General features: G+C 36.5%; 1 protein-coding gene across 20 annotated transcripts in view; it reads left to right on the forward strand.

The window, feature by feature from the left end:
* The window catches only part of Rbms3 (RNA binding motif single stranded interacting protein 3), a 1,393,896-nt gene that overhangs the window by 1,335,276 nt on the left and 41,126 nt on the right, over window positions 1–17,494 (forward strand). For 17 of the 20 annotated variants that reach the window (XM_074074015.1, XM_074074014.1, XM_074074010.1 and 14 more), the window contains one exon: window positions 1,584–1,631. The exons of the other annotated variants lie outside the window; for them this stretch is intronic. In XM_074074015.1, the coding sequence (XP_073930116.1) occupies window positions 1,584–1,631 (48 nt within the window). The remainder of the gene's footprint in view (window positions 1–1,583; window positions 1,632–17,494) is intronic. 20 annotated transcript variants of the gene reach the window in all.

The raw sequence follows: 17,494 nt of genomic DNA on the forward strand, positions 1-17,494 counted from the left end.
AAAATAATTAGAGAATTCTTTATAATGTTACACCAAAAAAGTTGAATGTAAATTTGTACATGCGGAGCTCAATATCAATTGCGAAAAAGATTTTTAAAATTATGCTTTAGAGAAATACAAAACAATTGTGTGTATGGGATTGGGGTAATTGCAATTTTAATCATTATACTTTTCTATATTCTACAACTATTCAAATACAGTTTTTGGAAAATTACCAATGACATAATGAAAATTTTTTTTTTGTTTTGGAGTGGTAATGTGTGATTGCCTTAAAAAGGTAACTAAGTATTACTGCCACTATTAACAAATCACTCAGAAATGCTTTAAAAATAATCCTACTTCTTCTGGATTTGGGGATGAAAATCAATTCACTATTTTAACTTGCCTATTTCAAGAAATAAAATAACTCATAACTATGGTGTATTTGCATTTGAACCTTCCCATCAGTGTTTGTTTGCTTTGTTTGTGAAAGTGCTGTGCAATGTTCAAGGTCTAGTCTGTCTTCTCATGTACTCATGCCAGCGATTAACTTTATCCTTTGGTGGCACGGAGATGGAAGTGAGAAGTTTGGGATAGTCCAAAAGTTATTAAGTGAGTGAAAAAATAAAGTTTGGGATTTAGCTTCTAAAATGGAATACAGTTCATGTGAATGAAATAGACCATTTATTTAACCATGTTTTGGCAGTTGATTTGAGTGTGAACAATACTGGGTCCCTTTTATAGTTTATCCCCCAAAGGCGAGTTTGGGCAGAATTAGAATGAAAATTAGACCCCTCCTTTAAAGGGGAGCTAAGGCCTGACTAAAGGGATTGTATTGAGCCAAAGCCTCTTTTCATCTTCAAAAAAAGAAAAAAAAGGCAAGTATTTTTGTTTCCCCCAACCCCAAATTTTGCAATGACTGCTATGTAATTTAATGAATTTTTTTTTCCAGAATTTGCCATGTCTAACATTAGGACCCTTTGAAAAAAGCAGTCATCCATTCCACAGGTCCTGGTCTTCCTGTTTGCATAGAAGGCTCCCAGCAGACCTGCAGCAAAGAGTACCCTGTGCTCTGCCTCACAGTCAGGGGTCAGGGTTGGAGCAGAGTGACTAATAACAAAACCTGGCCTTCGAAATGCATTTCCTCCATAGAGTATGGGAATATGCAGATTTTTCATTTATCTCCTTAAATTTTAGTCTTTTCCTTTGTTCTCCAGGACTTCACATCACACCATACTTTGCACCCCCTGTAAATGGGCTGCTTTGTAAAACTCTTTTTAACGGGTCAGGAAAGGAAAAATTCCCACTGATTCCCCAAGGGAGAGACCAAACAGACTGAGAAAGATAACAGTGTTCTGGGGCAAACTGAACTGTCCCAGCAGGTCATGTTGGTCCAACAATATGCAAAGTGTGGAGGAAATTGGGACCATGGGGACCGTGGTGTCAGTGCTCAACTAGGACCATCATGTCTTGACTATTTGAAGGCAGGGGGGTTACGTGGCCATAAGACACACAGTGGGCCCTTCCAACTTTTAAAGTTAATATTCTATTTTATTTTCCTTTGTACTTCATTGCATTCTTTCTCATGCTCTTTTCATTCAAAGATTCAATCCCAAGACAGGATTATGATACTCCACCAGCTGTTGTGTCAGGTAGGAAAATTCTAATTCCTTTAAGATTTGATTGGAGGGGAGAGATGGAGGTGGCCTGGTTTTCTGCAAAACTCTTTAAAGCAGTGATTCTCAATGGGGGTGGGTACAGGAAATTTGAATTTCAGTTTGGCAGGGGTATGGTAGTCCTGAAAAGAATATTTAATATTAAAATCCAGTTTTTTGTCTTGAAAATAAATATGCTGCTTTTAAACTAAAAAGGGCCGAAAGACACTTTGTCCATCAAGGATACACAGAGGACAGAGTCTATGTTCTGTGTATCAGTGAATCTCAGTGTCAGACGAAGTCATCAGAATTTCTGAAAAGTGGGAGGATTTTATATTTAGCACAAAAAAGGGCACAGATTAATAAAAATAGATTGAGAAGCACTGCTTTAGAGACTAGAATTCTTCTGAAATCAGAAAATCATCTCATTTTGCTTGCTAAGCACAGGATCTGACATATAGTAGGTACTCAATATAATTATTTGTTGAATGAATCAAAACTTCAAATTTGCTCCAGAAATAATGTTTTGGATACCAAAAAATGAAGCTATAAATATTCATTTGTATAAAAAAGTATCAGAGAATACATTAGGGTCTTAAGGAGTTTAATTAGCAAAATTTTAGTTGTTTTATAAAATGTAGTGTTGTAATTTATAGCAGGATATTTGTACATGAAGAGGATAGGTTTTACTTTGAACTGTAAAGATCCTGTCATTTCATTTTAATTTTGAACTTTAGCTTCTTACAAAGAAAAAAAATAGACATGATTGTTCATTTTTGTTTATTTTTAAGAACTAATTGAAATACTGGAAGTCTGAAGAGCTTTGAACTCTTTGATCTATCGACATTAGGTGGCAAGAACATAAGATCAAAACCAAGAATTGTATTGGAAAGACAGAGCAAGAAAGACAGTCCAGAAATAGCCTGAAAGAGCCCACAGGGCAGTTGAGTCTGGCAAGTAGACAGTGACTTTCAGGTGTAGAACATCCTGCTCCTGGTCACTCCGTTGGCTTGACCTAGCATCTGAAGGATGGTATTTTTCTCATGTCCTGTGGACTTGTTCAGTTATGCTTATGACTGACTACTCATCTTGGAACTTTAAGTAAGAGTGTCCCCATTAAAGAAAAATGAGTTAGCTTTCAACTGTGAAGTCACTTTGGTTCTCTTCAAAATCTCCATAAATTGCTATTAATTAAAATATCACATATCTTTCCCCAAAAGGCATTACCTGTCACATCTTAACATGCCTTTTTCATTTAAGATATGGGACATCTAAGGAGTGACTTTTTTTGATGTGTACAGTTTCTATATTGTTTAACATTTGGCATGTTTGTTCAACAAAAGGCATCTACTCTTCATAATTTGCCAATATTAATAACAATAAAAGATGCAGTCTGGAACTTTTCTTCAATAGGTGTCCTGACTTCATTTCAAGAACACAATTGAAAACAGCATCAGGATATCAAAAGTACTGGCTAGATATATCAACCATGGGCCAGGTTCCACACAAATCAGTTGAGCAGAAACCCTGGATGAAAATCTAAGTTCAGGAGTTCCCATCTGATTCCATAGACAGTAGCCATTGAAAGTTCTTGAGTAGGTAAATAACTTGATAAAAGTAATAATTTAAGTAATTTAGTCTAGCAATTTTGTGTATGCTTAAAGAAGAAGAAATAAGAATCACATAGAATAATTAGAAAGTCCGGATATGATATGTTTATAATTAAAAGTTTTAGCTAAGTTCCCAGTAGTGAAATACAAAGGAAGGGACCAACATAGTGTTTGTGTGAAAAATAACATGTGGGAGAATGTTACAGTTACTTCTCTCTTATAAGGGCTAATTGATGGTTAGAAATATGCATTTACACTGGTATATTTGATCTACCTCTAAGTAGAAATAGATATGCCTTTTAAAAAAGTTTGATGACTGACTGGTGAGACAATTTCAGTGACTTGAATACTTGCATATCAATTACCCCACCATTGACTATATCAGGAAAGTGAAACTGTCCATGTTATTATAATAGCTCCTTCCTAAATATCTCAACATGCCAACAAATAATCAATTCTTTAGCAATGTAGAAGCCAACCAAATTATTCCAAATTATTGGAGTTCAAGATATTTGCTTGACAATCAATAGAGCTATAAGCCAACCTAACTTCATTCAATCAGTATTTAAAACATTTATAAGATAATTTCTGGGTTCTAGACACTGTACTTAAGTACTGGGGATATAAATATGAATAGAAAATAGACCCTTGGCTGAATATATATAATGGCTGAATTTATATTGCTGGGTTTTGTGATGCCCAATGTACAAAGCATGGAGGAATGAGAATTTAAAAGAAGATTTAAGATCCTCAGGAATAAAGAGAATTCTGAGCTGGATTTGGAAGGATGAACAGGAGTTTGCCTGCCAAGTGGACAAAAGTGCAAAGGCATATTGGGAAAATAGTACAGCATAGATAAACTCTTAGAAATAGGAAACAATATGAGGAGTTGAATGAAAGCAGGTCATTTGATATTTGGGGCAAAATATCACTCTGACATATACCAAAGCTACATCAGTATAAATTTGATTTGGAATAAGGACTCTTTCTTCTTTCAGTTATGTGTCATCTTCTTTTTCTCTTTATTTAAATAATACTTATTGGGTCATACTAAAAGTTAGCCATTGTGCTAAGTGCTAGAGATGCAACTTCCTCTTAAGAATGTAGGAAATTAGATGGAGGCAGGTTTTGCGACAATGTTGTAAGCATTTCAGTAGGAGCAAATATCATGACATTGTCAACTCATAAACAACATGCCCAGGTTTAGAAGCTAAACCACCAGTTGTGGAAACTTAGGAAAATTATTTAGCCTCTCTGTAGTTTTCATCACTTATCTAGGAGAAATAATAACCTCTTAGGATTGTTTTAAGCATTTGATGAGTTAAGGAATATAACCTACTTAGAAAAGATACTGACATAAAATAATTACTCAAATGCTATTAGTCACAACTGTACTAATCACTATTAGTACATGATATTGTGGCTGCACAAAGAAAGAACAACTAATATAACATAAATAGGAGAACGCAGAGAAAGGGTCCCAGTGGAAGAATTCTCTAAATGTAGAAATAAGGACACATGGGAATTAGCTAAGTAAAAACATGTTAGAGGCAAGAGTTTCAGACCAAGGAGACATTGGGTTCAAAGGCTCATGTGACAAGCGTATTGTAAATTCGGGCCACTATAGTTTGTTAAATAGGGCAAAGATACATATATAGAGAGAAGTAGAGAAAAGGAGCCTGGGATATAGATTAGCTAGAGCAGTATCATCAGATATGACAACTTGATCTATATATATCCTGATAGCAATAAAAGGTTTTAGGTTGAAGAACAATTGGTTTCTTTGGCTATAGACTGGAGAATACAGCAGAGAGAAGCAAAAACAGAAAAGGAGGAACTGAATTCAAGAATTCTAGGAAGAAATTAAGGCGTACTCAACTTGTGGAATGACAATAGAAAGTTGGTAAATTTGTGACAATTAAAAAGGTGGATGTTCAAGACTTGATAATAAATTGAATATCAGGATAGAAAGATAAAGAAGAACTAAGCATATTTCTTGAACTTCTACAACTCAATGGTCTGAGGTGCCATTTGCCGGGCTCTTAACCATAGAGAGGAGTCAGTTTTCAGGGAAAGACTGACTTCAATATTGAGCTTGCTGATTTGAGGTGTCTGTGGTGCATGCAAGTGGAGCTGTTCATAGCTACTTGGATGTGTGTCTGAGCTTGGGTGACATCACTTACCCAGAGGTAGGTTTTGGAGTTACTATTGTAGAATTAAGCCTTGTCACCCAGAGAAACATGCTCAGAGTCACAAGTAGACAGAACGTTGAAAATAAAGAATGGACAGAAATTGGAGCCTAAAATGAAGATGGGAAAAGACAACTCTAGACATTGAAGGCAAACAAGAGAATGAGATTTCAAAAAAGTCAGAAGTAACAGAGTATTTCAAAAGACAGTACTGTACAGTGAAATGAGTCCTGAAAATAAGTCATTGGATTTTGTTACCCAGAAATCATGAGTGAATTTGATGGTGCAGTTCACAACTGTGAATATCATGTAAGGAGTGGGCCTAGAAAACACAGGAAACAATAGATCTGGCTGTGAGGACTAGAGAAGACAACAGACAACAAATAGAATGGATTGGATTGTGGCATTTTTAAGATGAGAAGTATTTTTCTATAACTCGAAGAAGCCAAGAGATACTTTTACACCTTAAAGATACAATTCATAAAGGAGATAGATGACTGATAGAACAAGGTCCTCAAGGTGTATCTTCTAGCAATATGGAAGGGGCAAAAGAAAGGGATCATGTAAATGCATGTAAATCTGTACATGGAGAAATAGGAAGTCACTATTTATTGTGATATGAAGTATCAAATGATATGTTCTTCTGACAGTGTGGAAGAGGGCACAGTAAGGACTTAGAGAGAACAGCCATGTGAAAACCTGGAGTGGGAAGGCCAACAAGCAGCACACAGGAAATTTGAGGGTCAGTTCTGGGAGGAGGGGATTCATCAGAAGCTATAGACTATGAGTTTTTGTGATAATCTGTAGGGTGTTTGCTTTTCTTAGTGTAGTGGTCAGTGCACTAAGAAGGCAGACATGGATTAATCCGGGTTAAGGATTTACTAAGTGGAGTGTAAACAAGGGCAATGTGCATTGATGTTATTGACAAGAAAATAATTGAGCAGCAAAGTGTGATTTCAAAGACAAATGTGAAGAGAAAAGAAGGCGATGGAAGATGGGAGACAGAAAGGATGCAAAAAATACAGAGATGAGAGTTCTCAGTGAGATATCTGGAGTAATCAGAAGTAGAATACATGGATTGAAGACTTTGGATAATGAACTATTTCTTAGCAAAGTTCTGATCATGGGAGCAGGTGGCCCAAATGGACATGAGGTAACATGACAGAAGTTAAGGAAGTCTCACAATATGAACATAAGAAGCCACTATGTAAGTGGGATATTTTTACTTATCTGGGTTTTGTGTGACTTTTGCCATTAGTAAGTTATGCATGGCTTCAAGCTTCAACAGTGAATATATTTTTTGAAAAATAATAATCTGAGAAGAAAGAACTAGGGAAAGAGTGGTGACATCCAGAAGAAAGTGGCTGAGGTTTGGGACAGGAGTCTTCTCTGCATCCCACTAGCCTCCCTGCCCCTTGCTACTGCTCTGCTCCACCTTCCCAGTTCATACCCAGCTCTGAGGACTGAGAGCTGGAGCAACCCTCTTCACTTTCATTCACAATCAGGAATCTGGTCTTTTGTGTAAGTTTCTTTTCCCTAACAGTTATAACTCCTTAAAAGATTCTCCGATTTAAGCAAATTTTAGGAATTTTGTGAAGCACCTATGAACACTATAGATAGTTTATCATCTAATGTTTATCTCAGTTGCATTGAGCTAGTTTCCTTGAAGAGCATCAGCATGAAGTCAAGCAAAAGATTATTCCTAGAGAATTGAACTAGCATCAAAATCTACCCTCCTCTTCCAAAAAAGCTTAGAGTTCAGCATGTTAAAACTGGGCTTAAAAAAAGAAGTAGAAAATGAAAATCAGGTCTAAAAAATACACTGGAAAAACTATAGAACCTGTGGAGCAAATGTTCACTCTACAACATCCTTTTCACACCAGCTAAAGTAGGTTGAAATAGCTAATGTTATAAGTACAATTTGACAATTACATTTCACAGAAAAAGTATGCATAAATCAGGATGTCTGTGCTCAATATAAAGTTCTTACATATTAGGTTTCTAACCATGGAGTTGCTCATAAGGGTACCTGCGATGATTAAGACAGAACGCACCATTAATTAATATGCATGCTGGGTGTGGTGGTGGAGGGCAGGATTTAAGCTACTTCAAAGAGCAAAGCCATTTTCAAGCTCTAAACATTTGTTCTCATGGACACTACGAGCTAATTACAAATGATTTCCAACTCTTAATTAAAAATTAGATCCATCAGTACCTCCAATTAGCAACAATTAGTCAATAATTGTATTTACTGTAAAAGAGGTGACACAGTTATGTGTTCCCACAAACCACACATGAAAGTCAGTTTTCTTTTCCTCAAATACTGTGCACTTACTTTGATTATAAAATTGCATTTCTTTAAATGTACTGATTAATTGAACTTTTTTTCAATAAGTTTGAATAAAAGAGAATTTACTTTGCTTATTCATTCATTCAGCTAATATTTGCAGACCTCCTACAGTGCTAAAAGAACTAGGACAAGGTGGTATAGAATGTATTCACTGCCCTCAAAGCATGGAAACTCCAACAGAGGACAGGCTTACAAAGAACTGTCACACAACGCAGCATGTGACAGGTATCACTAGTTGTCTGCAGAGCTGGACTTTGTACATGATATTTGTACAAGTATTTGACACACAGGCCTGTGCTTGCTGAGCTATTATGCTCCTGCTGCTGCATTTATATTGTTCACTAAATTATAAAAGTGGAAAGTTTTTTTTAAAGACTTTTCCTGTGGGACCACATTTTTTTTGATGTATTCAAGTAACTTATCCTCAAGGGAGCTTAAACAAATAGACTTCTGATATATCAACCTCATTCTTATTTAGCCACCACTACCAGGGGATAGGATGGTGCAAATTCTTAGCTTTATCTTATAATCCAGTGAGCTTTATTAGCAAAGTTCTGGCAAATAAACATTTTTGGCTTGCAGGCCACATAGTCTGTGTTACAACTATTTAACTTTGTCAATGTGGTAGGAAACAAGTATGCAAACAAGTGAGCATAGTGTTACTGCCTTAAAGCTTTATTGACACAGTAGGCAGCAGACTGTATTTGGTCTATGGGCTGTAGTGTGCACTCCTTTGCCCTAATCAGTCCATTTGCAAAAGTATCCCAAATTAAAGACTATCCCTGACATTCTTTAGAAGTGTTTTGAGTGTCTTTCTTTAAATTTTGCATTTTTTGTCCTTTGTATTTAGGAAAGGCAGATGAAATGTCAGAGTCAGAGGTGGCAGGGATTGAGACAGAGGCTATGTTTCATTTGTATGGCGTAATTGATTGGGTCACTGATGTAGGAAAAGCCTCTAAGTATATGTCTATTTTTCACATTCTTATCATATATTGGTTTTCTAGGAATTACTTATATGAACCAACAAAAGGGGCTCACCAAGGATAAAAATAAAATATCTCTCCTGTTTAGTGTCCTCTTGGTGAGCTTTAGAATTATGTATCATTAGAAATGGAGAGAAAAGGTGAGAACCACATCAACTCAAAGGACTTATAGCAAAAATACATTTTACATCTTTGTCACAGCCCAGGGGATGTGGGCAAGCTTGCTGTCACTGTTCACTGGACTTATTCTTTCTCTTCTCCCAACTGTGTGTTGATTTGCTATGTTTCCAGTTGTGCTTTTTAAATATAGTGCTTAATTTTGTCAACCCTTCACAAATTCAACGTGGAAGTCCAAAGGCTCTAATTACTATTAAACAATAAATGAAGAAATGTCAATAAGTTAAGAGACGAAGTTTGTGTGCTATAAAGTCCTGGTGCAAAGACAAAATGAAAAATAATTTTGATAATGTGTTACTCTTATCTAAAAATCCACCAGTAGGCAGTGGTTTTAGTCATTCACACACATGCAGTTCTGAATGGGAAAAAGTATGTATAAAAACTGGAAATGACTTTGAGTCAAGATGATTCCTGGTCCCACTCTTATTTAGCAAGGAGAGTTCCTCAAATTTTCTGCAGCTAGCTTTTCCTCTCCTTAAGTGTATATCCTAATATATTATTGGCTCTTTCTATATCCAACAATGATATGAGAATTAAGTGACGTCCTATGAAGTCCCTGACCCATTATAAAGTTAAATGATTAGAGTTTCCTTTCCCCACATTCAGGGAAGAATGGTAGGAGTTTTTGAGGGTATCACTAACCTCACATTATCTATGATTGGTCAAAATTTTAAAGCAAAGCATTGTTTTAAAATAGTTTGCAATACACAAAAATATAAGAAATATTAAAGCAGTTCATTACATGTCTTTCTTGTTGGCTGAACTTTTATATTATTATCTGAGTTAATCTAATAAATAAAATACAAATAATTTATAACAATATGAAAGTAACATAATGCACGGTGAAGACAGATCACAAAAGTAGAAAATAATCAGGAATTTGAATCTTAAAACATGCTGATAGATGCTAGACAGGAACACAGAATGGTTATGATACATGTTTTCAACTTCTATATTCTAAACTTTTAAAATGTTGCCTGTAAACATAATCTATTAAGATTTTAATAGTGGTTCTTGAATATGCTTGTTATAGAGAGATGATATCAGGAAAACATGACTGTATTAATATGAAGATTAAAAAATGAAGGCATGATGATAATTATGATAATCCTAATGGTGACAGAGCCAACAGCAGTGACCTATAAAATTCTCACTCCTTCCAATCATTGCATCTCAATACTATGGCATTTGAGGCAGAATTTAAAAACATTATATCTCATAGTGGCTTGTTTTTTGAGTGAGTCTGTAGTCTAAAATCACTGCTAATTTGTATGTGAACTCATTACCTACCTACCAGAAGGTCAACATCTCCACAACTGACTGTTGCCTTTAATATTTTTCATCTTGAAATCAAATTTTAAATGAAGAATTCTGTGCCTAGCATGCAGCACTTAGGACAACATGAAATTTTCCAGCTTATTTAATGTGAGACTTCCAGTATTTTGTAGTTTCTGTATTTACATAACACATTTGAAATTGGGACCATGTATAATATACTTTAAATTACATATTGATATTAAGTCTAACTTCCACAAGGTGTGTGTATATATATATATATATCCTATTATTATACATATATTTTGTTCAGTTTTCTGCTTAAAACAGAAATCCGATGTTGGATACAATTTGTTCTCCCAGGCTGTGCATCACTAAATACTTGCATCTACCCAAATCAAGAAGATATTTAAAGTCCATTTGCTGCCCAGAATCTTGCTTATTCTACCCTCTTTTCTCTGACTGAGTTCTCTTCATTTTGATAATGTAGAATATACCACAAGCAACTTATTGTTTCTCATCAATCCCACCCTTTTCCCCCTGCCTGACCCATGCACTTTGGTGCATTCACTGTGATTTTCCTTTTATTAAATATTGATGGAAAGCCATCAGCTAACTGACCTTGATATCACATACTAAAGCTACTATATCACTTGTTATCAATTTTCCTTACAAGTGGAAACAAAACTATGAAAACATTTTAAACCAGTGGTGTCCTTTGATTTACATGAAATGGACTAATTTCAGATGGCAACAAAACCATGCTGTTTTTGTTCACAGGCCCTATAAGGCACATCTTAATTACCTTCTGTGCCTGCTCTGACTCCAACTGTCTACCCAAGAGACTCAGGTCTGGGAACTCACAAAATTTAGTAAATGTGAATTTCCTTCATGAATGAGCAGCTATCTCCACAAGTCAAATAAGCAGAGTTGAGAAAAAATCATTGAGATGCTTGCAAAACTTGTTCTGGAAGGCGAAAGAAGACCAGAGACCAGCTAGAGCAAAACTGCTAGGCACACCAGCTTGCTGAAATGGGGGCAAATGCACATTAGCTGACCCAGGGAGCATCTTGGGAAAGGGTAGTTTGAAGTATGGGACTTTTCCTTGTTCCTTGTGACTGTGGGAATGGCTTAAGGAAGTGACAAGGTATTCTGTGTTGGCTTTGTTTAGAAAGTGTATGATTGAGTGTCTCAAGCATTATGTAGTAAGTAGGAAGGATAAAGAAGGACTAGACTTGTCATTGACAAAGATATAGTGGTCACGAATGTTAGATAGGAAAGGGGCATGTCCAGTTGGTTTTAGGTTTGCAGGAAGTCCTTGTTTCTGCCTGTCACACACTCATCAAGGGGCCATGCCTCATAATTGTTGCTTATCTTTGAAAATGGTTTAATTGGAAATAATATGATCTTGTAAATAGCTACCAGTTAATTAAAGGTTATTTGAAAATTTCCCATGTATTCTTTTTTTATCTCAAGGATAATTGTAACATTGCCTGACAAAAAGATAATAAAACACTGAGCTTGATAAGATATAAATCGCTTTAGGAGTATATCGAAATTATCAACAGTGCAAAGATGATTTACCTGCAGAGAACACATGATGTTCTATAGATACTGTATTTAGTTCTTTATGAGGATTGCTCTATAACATTTGACTGATATGGCTGACGTGGTCATTCCATAGAGTTTCAGTTCCTCTATAAATTGATTCTCTATAAACTCAGCCAGACCGTCTTTCATATTTATGCTCCTTCAGCTATCTTAAACTTTCTGACTTTCTTAGGTTCCAAATTAAAACTTGGCATGTTTGCTCAGAAAATAACTCCCTCCTCCTCTATGAGAAAATAAATAATTTGATCTGATCTTCAAATGTTTCCTTTCAACTTCAAGTGTCTTCTGCTTCTTCATTCTTCTTCTTGTTCTATCCTTCTGCTTGGTAGAGCCCTGGCTCTTGTTTTGTCAGTGCAAACCCCTCCTTCTACATTCTTAATTTCATGGATCTTAACCTGTTTTTATGGTCCTATGGCATTAATTAGCCTCTATCCCACATGTACCCTCTCCAGCAAATGTCATTGGTAACATTTCCTCTGCATAATGAAATGTGCAGCTCTCTTTCTCAAGGTTCTCAGGGGCTGTTCTCAGGACAATTTTCATTGCTTCCTTCTTTTCCTCTTCAGTGTCATCACATACATGACTGCAGATCTGTACTACTGATGCTCTCCTCTGTCTTGATTCCCATGGCAGCATTTTCAACTAGTTACTGGATGGCCCCATGCACTCCTGTTGCCCTTAGCTGGTCCACTGGTGGTTCAAAGTTCATAGTCACAATTTAAGTCTCGTAATCTTTCATACCATTCCAGTTTCCTCTGTGTACTTCCCTTGGGATTGAGAAGACCTTTCAAAATATCACTTCTCTTAGAAAAAATTTTAAAGTTAAGTTAGCCATGGGATAAGACTGTTACTCCCTTTGGCAGTAGCTTAGAGTATTGTTTTTCCTTGTAGATACAAATCATATGATTTAATATTCAACTGAGTTTCAAGTAGGAAAGAGAATCTCTCATGAATGGGTGAGCCATTTTTCTTCTAGTCAACTGTGCTTAAAACCTCAGAAACATTTTGGAGCATTCTAACCTGCATGCAGTCTTTTTTCTTGTAGATTCTATTTGCACAATAAGTTTTGAATATGACCTTGCAACATTTTACCAGTATTGCCACCTGGCCCTTCTCTTTCCTATTCACACAAATGCCTGAATCAATCTTGAGATTAACATTTTTCACAGCTTTATGTGCCAGGATATGGTCTTAATATAAGATCGAGCATTACCTTAGTAGATAACTATCCCTACCATCTGATTCTTCCAGAAAGTAGAGTGCAGATCAAATTTCTGAAACTTAAGTAATCTTTTCTATTAGCAACCCTCAAACCTACAACCAGTATATACCAGAAATGTGTAGGCTTAGCCTACAAAGATATTCCCCAGTGTGGAGGGTGGGGGGTTAAGACTATGCCATTCTATAGAAAAACAGCCTATAGTGAAATTGAACTTTAGTTTCTGTGTGAGCACAGACCTCAAAATTTTCTGAAAAGAATTTTGTCCTTCCCGAAGCTATTCTCCAAACAAAAGGGCATATAAATATTTCTAGACTGTTTTAAATTCTTCTTAGCTCCTTCCATTTGAGACTACCTGTCCAATGTCAATTTCGGCTGATGGTTAAAACACATGGGCCTCTGTAAACAATGACAAAGAAACCTGCCTTCCAAGTATTTGCCAAGAAATTTAACAATTCCCAAGTCTCTGCCACTCATACCTTTCAGAACCTTAACTAAGAGAAATAGCAGTTTGGAGGAATATTTGGGTATTGGGCAGTATATCTGCTGTCCTTGGATACTCTAAATGTTCTCCCTAGATGAAGCTGAGAATGCTGTTTTGCCTGGATGACTGCATCCCACTGGCCCCCTGAAAAACAGAGGCCATGAAGTGTGCCTTGGCATAATGCCTTCCTGTTGTGCTTGAAGGACACTAATAAATAGCCCCCAGAAAGTTGCTTTGCTTACTTTAAGACCTCTGCTTATTATACCATGCAGCATTTGCTCCTATCAGATTCACAGGAGAAACATCTGTCTGGCCTCCACGTTAGGAGCTGTTCTCTGTACCTGGTTTATTTTCTAACGTAATGGACATGATGACTTGCTTACTAACACTGATACAGTTTTAATGGTATTTATTTTATTAGTCTGCTTGCTTGCCTCATCTTTCTTTTGTTTTGCCTCATTTTTTCTCATTTACTTAGTACTACAATAATTTATACAACCTGGAAGCTGCCTTAAATCCTCTTGGAGTAGAAGGTGAAGTATAATTAAATACATGCTGGAAATAGCCATTCCTGGTGTGCAATTTTCCCAGTCAAGAACCCCAAGTCAAGGCTACAAGAATGAAGAAGGATGCATCAGTCCTTTGTTTGCCAGCTGCTTCTCTTCTCGCTGTCCTGTGTGATTCTGTTTGCACTGATCCCAGTGATCCCTGGGATGGGTGGGTTTGCTGTGAGCACTTTCTTTCCCACCTTTGCTCATGTTGACTCTCCCTAGAATTTCTTCCTTACCACACATGCAGTCTCCACTGGTTGTATCTGATCCACGTCCAATGCTCCAGCTCTTCTATGAATCTCGGTCTGATTTCCACAGCAGATGTGATGATGTCACTTTATTTGGAAACTCTTAGAGTCCTCTGTTAGCACCAGCTGTGTTCTACCTGATACCTGCACATGCCCCACCAATTTCCCTCTAAAGCCCAGCTTTAGATTGTAGATCCCTACAGATTTAGAGTTGACTAAGTGATACCTATATGTAAGAGTGTTGATTGCTAGACAGACTTTCAGTATAATCCTAATCTTTACCTCTAAAGATTAAAATAACAAAAGAAAAACAGACTCAAAAGGTTTAGAAATTTGAATGAATCTTAGTGAATAGAATATTTAAAAATGTCATGAACAGGAAAAGGAAGAAAAATTGAGAGGATTTGGAAAAAGTAAAATTATTGTTTATATAAAAGTGATTTAATATGTTGATAGGCACATACCCTATGTCTGTTAGAAATATGACTGCCCTTCAGCAATGCCACTTACCTGAAAGGTTTCATTTGGTTAATTATTTTCTCTAGATAGCCATCACACTCATCTGTCTTACTAACATCATTATATAATTGATTCTCCATGTCACCTTGGGAAAGAAGTTTTATACCCTTTTCATTACCTAGGTCCTTTACATACACACTACTGCACACACACCCTGGTCCCAATGACAGTGGATCTTTGTCTCATTTTTTACCAATTCGTTAAGAACCTGTGTCTTGCGTCTTACAGAATCTCTGGATGACATGCAGCCAGGTACCCACTATCAATGTGAATGACAACCAGGACAAGTGACTGCTCTAGCTCTTTTTCATTAATAAAATGGAAAACCCCTTGCCCAATCGGTAGGGATGCACTATTGTAGAGAGCTTATTGAGGGAAGGCAGCCAGCCAGAGGACACGTTGCTGGTTTGCCCTAAGTAGGATTTGCAAACATGATCAAACAAGGCAGCCTTTCATCTAACTGGACAGTTTGTCCTCTCTCCTCATTTGTTTTGTCCAAATTCATCCTGACAGTCTGTAAGGAATTCACCTAATGTTTTCTAAGTGACATTGAACACTCCTGCAGATTAACAGCATACATAGTAATAAGATATCAATTAGTCTTTTGAAAGCCATTCTTTTCGATTTTTCTATCTGTGGATTTGAATTCCTTACTCTCAAAGAAATATTTTTCTCTTAGTTTTTCTTAATATAAAAATGCATATAAATGTAAAGTAAGCAGCATTCTGTTTCTTATTTTCTTTCAGCATTCATTTAAATAAGAGTCCCCTGATATTTTCATTTCTTTAGAAACATATGTTTGATTGTTGCTTTTGAAGTTGGCTAGTTCAGGCAAGCATTCAGTTTTTGTTTTTCTTTTTTTTTTTTTGTTTTAACCCCTTAAAGTAAATTGGATGTTTTTGCCCTCAGCTTATATTTTACAAGGTATCTGTTAGCTTTATAATTCACATTACTGGTATTTGTGCTTATCATCCGAGCTGTTTAGGCTTCAGATTCTTCTGAGAATTCCCTGTGGTGCTAAAGTATATAATAGTACACTTGTGCAGTGCTTAGCTCCTAAAGTCCCTTTTCTCAGGAGTCTCACCAAGAGTGGAGTGCCATCAGTTTGCTTGGCTATAAGAAATCACATCAGTTTCACAGGCTTTGCATGTGCCAACCAGGGCACTCTTGATAAAGATAGCATAGAAAGGCAGCTCTGCCTTCATCTCAGCATTGGATTCTGATCATCACATCTTCATGGTAAGCCACTCTTGAGTAACCAGGCAGAATGAGAAGACATGAGAATCTGACAGCTCAATGCTGGGCAGGCAGTGTGCAGAAAAAGAATAAACACAAACTTTGAAGAAGATAAACATTTAAATCTAATTCTTCCACAGAGTCTCTGCATCACTTCTCTGGAGCTTTCTTTCCATCTGCAAAAAAACACGATAGTACCAATGGAAACACGCTATAAGAGTGAGGCAAGACATTAGAATAGTCTTAATATCTCAATCTTCCTCCCTTCCTAGGGTTCCAAGTCTCGAAGTTTATATTTCAATTGTCTAAGCCATTGATTCTCAAAATCCTAATCTGGCAGCATCTGCACCTCCCCAGAACTTGGAACTTGTTAGGAGTAGAGATTTTTAGGCCCTACTGTAGAACAGTCGAATCCAGAACTGGGTTTGAACCCAGAAAGCTCTTTAAAAAAATTCCTCCTGGTAATTCCAATGTGCACTCAAGGATGAGAAGCACTACTCAGCTGACCAGTCGATTTCAGGTTTATGTGCAAACGGGGTAAGGATAAAATAATTAAGATAATGGAAGATGGTGAAATAAAATGTTAATTATCTTTCATTATTCAAACTGTTTCCTTACTTATAATATTCTATTTCATGTTGGTATTTTATTTTACTATTTCCCTCCTTTGCCATGATGTGTTTTAATGATCAACAGAATTAGACTATAATATTTCTGAACTCCTAGAAAAACTATATCAAGAACACAGACATGGCATATATGTGTGTGTCCACTAGGAAATGGTGGCCTTTAGAATTACAGGCCAAAACCAGAGTAAGAGCTAAGTCCACATCTCACTGTGTGGGGACATTATTGCTTACAAACATAACTGTAGCTCAGAAGTCCTGCAGCTTTTTACATGACAGATTTTGCTAATGTCGTGAGCTAGAGCTCTGTTTCTAAAATGGCCCACGATCCGCGCTTCTGCCTCCCTAGCACATTCCTCTGAGCCTCTAGCAATTAGGATAATAACTAATTGGCCCTTTTTGGTTTCCACTGGTGTCAATAACAGCTAAGAGGATTACCCCGTATTTGGATATTAAGGGGTTTTCAGAACCAACAGCATCTAATCCTGATTATTCACTGTTTGTATTTAGAAAATGTAACAAACTAGAAACAAAGCTCTTAGCTGAGTCCCCAATTTCACACCCAAGTTGACCTTCATTGTCTGCAAGTTTACTTTGACTCAGTGCTAGTGAGAACACCTGCACTTTCTTTTCTGTTTTTCTCTCAGTACCTGCAGAATGAATCTTCTACACAATTGGGAAGAAATCTTATTGTGCATATATTTGCTTATCTCCTGTGCCATTCATAATCTTCACTCTTTTTAGAAGTTTTTTTTTTCTTTATTTTATTTTCTTGTTCTTAA

This window comes from Castor canadensis, chromosome 5 (assembly GCF_047511655.1).
Source record: "Castor canadensis chromosome 5, mCasCan1.hap1v2, whole genome shotgun sequence".
Classification (NCBI taxonomy): domain Eukaryota; kingdom Metazoa; phylum Chordata; class Mammalia; order Rodentia; family Castoridae; genus Castor; species Castor canadensis.